Source organism: Mesoplodon densirostris, chromosome 10 (genome assembly GCF_025265405.1).
Source record: "Mesoplodon densirostris isolate mMesDen1 chromosome 10, mMesDen1 primary haplotype, whole genome shotgun sequence".
NCBI lineage: Eukaryota > Metazoa > Chordata > Mammalia > Artiodactyla > Ziphiidae > Mesoplodon > Mesoplodon densirostris.
In genome coordinates, this window is record NC_082670.1 from 68,616,751 (window position 1) to 68,627,159 (window position 10,409).

Genomic DNA, 10,409 nt, shown 5'->3' on the forward strand with positions numbered 1-10,409 from the left:
GAAAGACTTTAAAGGGAGCAATATTACTTTAAAAAGCCCTCACCTTTCATAAGAAAGATTTTTCAGAGAGATGATGATTATTGGCAAAACCTTGACAGAGATTATCTTCTGGTAAGGAGAACTAAAACCTCCTTATCAAGATGCCCTCTGAACACACGCCTAACCAGAAGTTGCGTCTAAGTCTTATTCTTTTTTTTTTTTTGGCCAAGAAAAGAAGGAAGCCTGAAAATTGTCCAAATTAATAACAAGTTACAAATATCAAATGAAGTTTCACCGCATATTCAGTGTATGATTCTTTTTCTGGCTCAGAATTTAAAGGTGAGATTTTCTGTGTGCTTCTCTCAGCTGCCTAATCTGAGGTACCAGGAGCTTGAGACTCACAAGCACTAATTAGGGAAAACTCTCAATCAAGCAGTGGAACTTAAATAGACCAGGCAAGTCAGTGGGTTGTGAAGGGACTGAGCTAACCCAGGATGTATGATGGGAGATGAAACACTGTCCCCTTGGCCGTTTCTTATGTATGTGTTGGAGCTCTTAATTATAGCAGCTCAGAAACTACAAACACAAACTTCAGAGAAAATGTGAGAATGGCAGTCTGGATTTCACAACTGGCTGCTGGTTCCTATGACCTTCTCAGGGGACTCCGGCATCAGCCTGTTTCATTTTGACTACACTGAGGCACCAGGCTGACAGTCCTGTTTTTAGTTCTCTCACCAAAGAGTGAAAGACAGGGGACCATGACGGATAAGAGTACAGGCTGCCTGCATTCAAAATTAGTTGCTTCCTCACTGTGTGTCTTTGGCGAAGTTACTCAACCTCTCTGTGCTCTGAGGTCCTTATTTGCAAAATGGGGACAATAACCTGACCTGCCTCACTGGGTCACCTTGAGGATTAACTGAATGAATGGAAGTGAAGCTTGGAACGGTGTTTGGCAGGCAGAGCGCCCTGGGGAACTGTTCATTACCACCAGCACGCTCGTAGTGATGCTGTGTGTCAGCTAACTCCTGGGAATGGCAGCTCCAGAACAGATTGTAAGACAGTGTCGGACGGTGCCTGACCCAGTTTCTGGACATTGTTATCACAGCTTCATTCACTCCACATGGCTATGCAACATCAGATTTTATTTGGTGAGATGATACTCTCCATCTAGTAAGCAGAGAAGCAGGCAACAAACATCCCTTACTACAGAAGTTCACTGTTTGACCAAAAAAGGGACTTAAGTTAAATGTAGAAATCTATATATCAACTTTTAAAATCTACTGGTGTGGGCTTCCTTGGTGGCGCAGTGGTTGAGAGTCCGCCTGCCGATGCAGGGGACACGGGTTCGTGCCCCAGTCCGGGAAGATCCCACATGCCGCGGAGCGGCTGGGCACATGCACCATGGCCGCTGAGCCTGCGCGTCCGGAGCCTGTGCTCCGCAACGGGAGAGGCCGCGACAGTGAGAAGCCCGCGTACCGCAAAAAAAAAAAAAAAAAAAAAAAAAAATCTACTGGTGTTTAAGATAGTTTGCATTCATGACAGACTGTTAAGGACATTCTAGGACTTTATAAAAGATCTCTTCTTTATTCACAGAGTCGAGCAAAATGGATTATCAAACATCAAGTCCCCTCTACGACATTGATTATGGGATGTCAGAGCCCTGCCAAAAAGTCAATGTGAGACAAACTGCAGCCCAGCTCCTGCCCCTGCTCTACTCGCTAGTGTTCATCTTTGGTTTTGTGGGGAACATTCTGGTCGTCCTCATCCTGATCAACTGCAAAAAGCTGAAGAGCATGACTGACATCTACCTGCTCAACTTGGCCATCTCTGACCTGCTTTTCATCCTCACCATCCCATTCTGGGCTCACTATGCTGCAGACCAGTGGGTCTTTGGGACTATAGTGTGCCAGTTTTTCACAGGCTTCTATTTCATTGGCTTTTTCTCTGGAATCTTCTTCATCATCCTCTTGACAATTGATAGGTACCTGGCTATCGTCCATGCTGTGTTTGCTTTGAAAGCCAGGACAGTCACCTTTGGGGTGGTGACAAGCGGGGTCACCTGGGTGGTGGCTGTGTTCGCCTCTCTCCCAGGAATCATCTTTACCAAATCCCAAAAAGAGGGTTCTCGTTATACATGCAGCCCTCATTTTCCATCCAGTCAGTATCATTTCTGGAAAAATTTCCAAACTTTAAAGACAGTCATCTTGGGCCTGGTGCTGCCACTGCTTGTCATGATCGTCTGCTACTCGGGAATCCTAAAAACCCTGCTTCGGTGTCGCAACGAGAAGAAGAGGCACAAGGCCGTGAGGCTCATCTTTGCCATCATGATTGTCTACTTTCTCTTCTGGGCTCCCTACAACATCGTCCTTCTTCTGAGCACCTTCCAGGAATCCTTTGGTCTGAATAACTGCAGTGACTCTAATAGGCTGGACCAAGCCATGCAGGTGACAGAGACCCTGGGGATGACACACTGCTGCATCAACCCCATCATCTACGCCTTCGTCGGGGAGAAGTTCCGAAGCTATCTCTTACAGTTCTTCCGAAAGCACGTTGCCAGACGCTTCTGCAAAGGCTGTCCAGTCTTCCAGGGAGACGCTCCAGAGCGAACGACCTCCGTTTATACAAGATCCACGGGGGAGCAGGAAATCTCTGTTGGCTTGTGACCTGACTCAGTTTTTATATGCAGACTAGGGGCGAGAGCGGTTTTTTTTTTTTTTGCTGTACGCGGGCCTCTCACTGCTGTGGCCTCTCCCGTTGCGGAGCACAGGCTCCGGACACACAGGCCCCGCGGCCATGGCTCGCGGGCCCAGCCGCTCCGCGGCATGTGGGATCCTCCGGGATCGGGGCACGAACCCGTGTCCCCTGCATCGGCAGGCGGACTCTCAACCACTGCGCCACCAGGGAGGCCCGAGAGCGGTTTTTTTAAAGAGGAAGTTACTGCCATAGAGGGTCTAAGTTTCATCCATTTATTTGGCATCAGCTCTAAGTGTATTAGATATTTCAAGCTCATCAGTTCTAGAAAGCCAAATCAAAACACGTGATGAAATAGCAACCTTCTCACCTCCCCTCCACATACATCAATTTATTGGCAAACTCTCCCTTCATTGCAAAAGTTCAATATTAAAAAAACAAAAAACCCTCAGAGAATTGCTAATTCCTGAGTTTGGTTACCTGAACGGGAATAACAAAATGAACTGAGGAAAGTATTGTATAGTTTCTTATCGGTGTAGGGCAACATCCAGGTTGCAAATGTGCTTAAAATAGATCTTTCTCTTGCCATGGGGAGAAAAGACATGGAGAAAAGTTAAGAAATGACAACTTCCATGTGGGATCTCCCCTCCAAGGTGTGGTTAATAAGTCCCACAGACATTCACACCAGGGGAGAGCCCTGTGGCCTGTTAAGAGCTGGGAAGGCTTCTTCGCAGAGAAGGGATTGGAGGTGGATGGTCTGTTGGTGGAGGGGAAGATGAGGTCCAGGCTGCAGGCACCGCACTGGCAAAGACTGGCTGTGGGGAGATGTGCGCTGGTTGGGGGAACCCCAGGGGAGGAAGGATGAGGTGAGAGCATGAGGAACCTGGACAGCGCTGCTCATCAAAGTCCAAGAGCAGAGCAGGGAGCCCTTGCCAGTGTTGCAGAAGGCTCATTCCACAGCCAAAGGATGGCCTGGAAAGGTGAGCATTCAGGGCAAGGAGACCAAAACAATCTGCTCGAGTGAGGAGGCTCCACTCAGGTCGAGGCGCAGGAGATGGGAAGGAAGGATGCATTCTCACAGCATTTAGGATGAGAGTCAGCAATAGTTGGGGCAGATTTGGCTTGGCGGCGAGGAGCAGAGAAGAGTCAGAGTGAACCCCTAGATTCCATGCGAGCATCAGAGATGCCCTAAAAGAGACACCAAGAAGGAGGAGGTGGTTTAGGTCAAAACAGGAGTTGGTGGAAGAGAAAGTTGGTGGTCTGTGAGCTGAACACAGCCCTAGGCACACAGACCCTGGGCTGCCTGTCACTGACTGCTCCTGCCCCCAGAGCAGTCCGTCCCATCCAGGCTTGAATCATGAGGCATCTCCAGGGGGCTTTGAAACACCAGATTTACGAATGCACGAGCCTGAGGTCCAGGAACACTTTTAGGTCAGATATGACATCTAGGTGAGGACTGATTACATAGTTAATAAAAATCCAGAGCTTTCTAAGCACTGAGTAAAGAGGTCCCCAAGAGCTGCAAGAAGACTGAATGACTTTCTGCCTGCCAGGCGTACCACTATTTACGGTTTTCCGGATTTAACTATCAATAGACAAAGGGAAGAAGGACACACTCATTTGGAAACAGGCTGCCTCAAGCTTTATAAGCCACAAAACGTGCAATTTACTAATCTCTGTGTTTCAGGCTGAGTGTGGAGGCTTTAGATACACCTTCCAGGCACCATCTCCAAACAAAGCATATCCAAACACTAAGAGACTTATTCATTTCAAAGGGAGAATTAAAATTTTTTTGCAGTTGCTACTTATGTTATTTTGTATATGCCTAAGATTGTTTTGAATTCAGGGGTAGCTAAGACTATAGTTGTAAAGATTAGGTGGGAAAATGTAAAGGAGTGAGAATCCCTCAGGAGACTAAGGTGTCAAAATAAGAAGTACTACTGATTTTTCTCCAGCTCTAAAATGTGAATCTTGAGGGTTGTGGCTGTCAATGGGAAGTGACTGGAAGGACCTTTTCTTTTGCCCTTAAGGTTGTTGAGAGTGCATATATGACACATGACCCTCACCTATGAGTCAATTCAAACATTCTGATATCTTTGTGTGTGTATATACATATAAACATATGTATGTATATATACACATATACATATACATGTATATGACATTCTTACATATATAGAAAGTTACAAACTGCTTAGAAGAAAATATGTATCTAATAAAAACCCTGTAAAATAACTGACTGTATTCTTGTTTTTTCAGCCAAGTTTACATTTAGAAAATAGCACATAAACTTGTGAGAGCATTTTGTGTAGCTGTTTTGGAAAATTTCATACACACACACAAACACATATATTGAGAATTATTTTTCTAATTATTTTTAAAAGTTAACCATCTCCGTGGCTCAAATTGCCAGAATAATTTGTTTTTAAAGATGCTACTTCCCAGAGTGGTGATTCTGAACAATTGACCCTGAAAACTTTTAAATTTCAAATTTAATTCTACTCAAGCAAAAGAACTGACATATTTTTTTAAAAAAATCAATGTGTGATTCAGCATATGCCAGCTGTCTATGCTTGAAAATGAAGAAGACATATAATGTCATAACCTGGTCATTTATCTGCAGTCTTGAGTTACAGATACATAATGCAGGAGGAAGAGGGTGGTGGCTATAAAGATTACTTTTCTTTCATTTAAAATCTCTTCCCAAAGCTTGGCTGTAATTTCAGCGATGGCAACGGTGCCCACGTGAACTTCTGTGAACGTGTCTCTCACCCTCAAGGAGGACAGGTGCTCCATGTGGAGGTGACCTGGCCAGGCACATTCACACTGGTTTTCCCCCTGCTCTCCTTTCCCCTTCCAGAGTGGACTCTAGAGTTGGCCAGCGTCCTACATGCAGGTCTGTGAAATGAGCAGCAGACAAGGACAGCTGGAGCTGGTCCTTAGGACAGCTTCTCCCTTCTCCCTTCCTTCCAACTCATAGGATACAAGGAGGCATGAACCAATGAAGGCTGGAAGAGGGCTGAGAGCAGAGGGAAGGGCCAGGGAGAAGGCAGGCCTGCCCCATATGACAAAGGCAGCTGCCACAGGGAGACTGGAAAGTGTCCGTTTTTATGGCTGATACGCATGCACTTCTTATCCTCTTTCCCTCTGAAAAAATGAATCCAACGTTAACATGAAGAAAAAGCTACCCAAAGTGTCTGCAGCCTTTCCAGGGTGCATACCCCATGCTCACCCCTCGTTTGCCTGGATCCTCCATGCCCCTTGCTCTGCAGGCCCCTCCTCTGTCCACCTCTTCTCTGCCCATCCCTTAGATCCACAAACAAGTGTGAACTCATTATGGCCTGCAGGTTCTGACTCCATTCACTGCCTCAACTCAGAGGCCCCATCAAGGAGGGGGTTTTGTATGTGCCATGGAGAAAGTCAAAGAAAAGGTAAACGTCCTTAGCAGGGAGCAATAATGTGCAAATTCATAAACTAGGATTCTGTTGACATCTATATTCCAAGGGTTCTCAGTAGAAGCAGCTCTGACTAAACTAAAATGTACTGGCATTTCTACTGATTAAATTAATAAGTCATTTACTTTCTATCTGAAGGAAGGACAGACTCCCCAACATGAACATCAACATTCAAATGTTAACCCTTTTAATGAAGACATCAGACACCACTGAAGTGAGATGTGAGCCAGAGAACAAGTCCTGAACTTCCTAACTGCTCTGGCTCATAGTCTGATAACATATCTTTTACCTACAGTTCAGGGTTTGCAAAGAGCTCCTATAACCCTCAGGGGCGAGGGTGGACAGAAGAGGCAAAAAGAGGCATTTCCATAGCTCCTTTGCAATTAAATAAAATTCACTATAAAAGTCTTGCTTGTGTTTTTCCAAAATACTGTCAAACTTTAATATATTGCATTATGTATATGTCATAATTGTGCCACATTTTCCATTTTCCTTAATTTGTTGTAAGCATATTTACAAGTCTTACTTATATTTGGCTCCATATTGTTACTACTTTGAGAATAAGTTGTGTCACTGTGATTCTGTCATGTTTCAGGAACTTCTTTTTGTCTCCTTTCTTAAAGTGGTTAACTAGTTTTTTAAAGCACACACTTAAACATGTTTTTCACATTAAATTCAATGGGAAGCCCTTCAAAGCCATTAAGAACCTTGGGCTATACTGCCCCCCTGTGGCCACTCAGTAAACAAACAGGGCGGCCAGCAGTCATCTTTGACCACAGAGAATGTAGACAGGGGGCATTTTTACACTCAGCCGTTTAATCTGTCTCTGCTGGCACCACTCCTGTTGTGGACAAGAAGTATTTCCACAGCAGCTCGGGGTGGATGATGCACAACTCACTCTTGTTATTTGTGAAGAACAAGAGGAGCATCAGTGGAGGCCACACTGATGCCTGCAGGGAAGGTCCCAGCTGCCCAGGGCCAATCCCTACAGATCTGGCCAATCTCTGGGATTCTGATTTGATCAGTCTGCAATGAGGCCTGTGGTTTTGACTTTCAGAAATTCCCCAGGTGATTCTAAGTGTCACCAAGTTTGAAAACCACTTGCTTACAGCCCATCAAACCGAAAGCAGGTTCGAGAGATGGCTGATGTCTGAGGAGGATGCTGCCTGGCCTGGAAGTGGGTGGCATGTGGGCCCGGTAGACTCTGGATTCAGATCCTCAATTCTCATAACGGCGCGTTGACTCTGTCCTCCCCCAGGCTGGTTTTAAAAGCATGTAAATTTAGACTTAATTGGCAATATAAAGTATCTGTATTTGAGGCTCCAAATATTTCGCTTTCATTTCTGGTTTTGGAGTATGTTTTCACCCATCCATTCCAAGTGAAAAGTAAATGAAAGTGGGATGTCTGGTGCCCATGCTGAGCTTGACGGCTTCAATTTCAACAGAGAACAAGTCCATCATGTACAAAAGGTCTGGCTGAGATGGTTTACAAGTGAATATAGATTTTGCTTCTGTTGGCAAAAGAATACTCCCCTCATTTCCTCCTCCCTCCAGTGAGCCCCACCTTTAACCATGAACAGTAAAAAGCATTATATCCAAAGAACCAGATAACTCTGGGAGTCCCTGTCAACCCTGGGTGAGGCAATGATAATTCTGCAGAGAAATCAACAGTTTTAAAACAGCAGTTGTTCCTATTTAGTCTAAAATTCCTCTACTTGTGTTTACTGCCACTTACCTAATATTCTTCAAAAATTCCTTTTAAGAAAATTATGACTTTTTCTAACATATAATCAAATCAGGGCTCTGTTGATTGGTTAACTCACTCCTTCATGCAGGGTACAAAGTAGACCCTGGTAGACGAAAGAGCAGGTATTTAAAAATCAGACTGGGACTTCCCTGGTGGTACAATGGTTAAGACTCCACATTCCCAATGCAGGGGGCCCGGGTTTGATCCATGGTCCAGGAACTAGATCCCACATGCATGCTGCAACTAAGAGTTCCCATGCCACAAGTAAGGAGCCCACCTGCCACAACTAAGGAGCCCACATGATGCAATTAGGAAGCCAGCGAGCCACAACTAAGGACCCTGCCTGCTGCAACTAAGACCCAATGCAGGGCTTCCCTGGTGGCGCAGTGGTTGAGAGTCCGCCTGCCGATGCAGGGGACACGGGTTCGTGCCCCGGTCCGGGAAGATCCCACATGCCGCAGAGGGGCTGGGCCCGTGAGCCATGGCCTCTGAGCCTGCGCGTCCGGAGCCTGTGCTCCGCAACGGGAGAGGCCACAACAGTGAGAGGCCCGCGTACCGCAAAAAAAAAAAAAAAAAAAAAAAAAAAGACCCAATGCAACCAAATAAATATATATATATATATATATATATATTTAAGGAAAAAAAAAATCAGACTGACCTGAGCTCCAGCCTTGAGACTGTGGGAGCTTGTGGAAGTGACTTTTTAAAGACTCTGGATCTCAGATTCCTTTCCTGTAATTTGGGGTACTGTTAATATCCACCAGTGAATTATGTTGGGATATGGTGTCTAGACCAGCACTATCCAGTAGGATTTTCTGTAATGATGGAAATGCTCTGTATCTGCATTGTCCAATACAGCGGCCACCAGACTAGTGCAAAATGTGGCTAATGTGACTGTGGAACTAGGTTTTTTATTTTATTTTAATTAATTTAATTTTAATATGGCCAATGGCTATATTAATGGACAGTGCAAGTCTGGCATACAACAGATACTCATAAATATCAGTAACACTTGGACTGGCATCAAGGATTCCTATGTTTAAATTCCTAGGCACATTACTAAATGCTTCTAAGCCTGTTTCCTCATCTGTAATATGTGGCTAATAATAATACCTACCTCACAGATTGGTTCAGAGGATTAAACAGAAATTGCACGTTAATGGCTTAGCGCAGTACCTGGCAAACAGAAAGACTCTCTTGTAACTGTCGGCTGCTTTCCTAATAATGGCTGTTTGCTCTTTACACTAGGACCCCACCCACCCACCCCCAAAGAATGCTCTTCAACATGGTGGGCAATCCAGCTCACTTTCTGTAGTGGAATAGAAGCACTGCAGACCTGAGAGGGCTCTTTTGAGTGTGAAATCAAACACCATGGATTTACAGTAATAGATGGAAATGGCCTCCCAACTTTATGGCATTGTGTTCAATCCATTCGACCTATGGATCTCCTTTGAAAAGCCTTTCAAGGGTAATTAACCTGAAAATGTAATTCTGGCTGGATGCAGACCCTGTAGCTCAAAGCAAAATGGGAGATGGAGGTGTGGGTGGCAGGCCAACTCCCCTCCCCTGCCTCTGGGATTCTGACAGAAGCTTACACACAAGGAGAATCAAGAACTAGGTTAAATATTGAATGTACAATGAGCTCTGGCAAAGTAACATGGGCAGATGTGGCTTAGACAGGAAGGCAATGGGGTTTCTCACCACTGTCCTCCATCTAGATCTGGGACCTCACCCCCAGGTGAGCCCGGGGAAAGGGGAGCAATCAAGAGACCCTTGGCCCACTCTCCTCCCATGGAAGCTGGGACAGTCAGGGGTGGGAGAGGGATGATAAGTGTCCCCGTCGGCCCTTCCCTGAGAGGGAGAGGGGACTTGGGCAGAGGCTCTGCCCTCCGTGGAGCAGAAGCAGAAACCTGGGGAAATGGGAAGTGAGGGAGGTCTCTCTAGTCCCGTTCAGCTGTGCATTAACTGTCTGCAGCTCAACATTCATTCATTCATTCATTCATTCAACAAACATCTGTGGAGGGCCTACTACGTGCAAGACAGTAACCATTCCATGAAAGGGAGTCTGTCCTCACGAGATTCGCTGTTAAGAGAGAAAGGCAGGCAAATAAACAAAGTGACCTGGTGTTTGAAGAGCGCTGTGAACGAGGTACAGGGAGGAGAGTGAGCTCTCCCAGCCCGAGTACAAGGGCCCGGGGAAGGGAGCCTGCAGGAGGCAATGTGTACTTGAGCAAGGGCTGCTGAGAAGCTCCTTAGGTGGTCATGGGAGAGGGAACAAGTGCGCAGAGGTGACCGAGAGCAAGGCACAGGCCAGGGGCCTCAAGTGGCACGGCCAATGAGATAGGTAGATGGATAGACAGATATACAGACTATGTGAGTGTGGGGGGAGTGGGCATTCCTCCCAAGGGAGGTCAGGAGTGGTGGCCAGTACAGAGAGGGCAGGACCAGGAAGTGTCCCCGCCAGGCTTCCCCTGGGCAAACCCTCTGCCCTGCCTTTGAGCAGAAGCAAAACACAAGGTGATGGGGAGCCGGGAGTC

The 10,409-nt window shown here is 46.0% G+C and overlaps 1 protein-coding gene across 1 annotated transcript; it reads left to right on the top strand.

Annotated features, from left to right (window-relative positions):
• Positions 1-1,583: 1,583 nt before the first annotated feature.
• LOC132497156 (C-C chemokine receptor type 5) lies at positions 1,584-2,642 on the top strand. The gene has a single exon (XM_060110133.1). It carries the CDS (start codon positions 1,584-1,586, stop codon positions 2,640-2,642), a length of 1,059 nt encoding a protein of 352 aa, XP_059966116.1.
• The last annotated feature ends 7,767 nt before the right edge of the window (positions 2,643-10,409 follow it).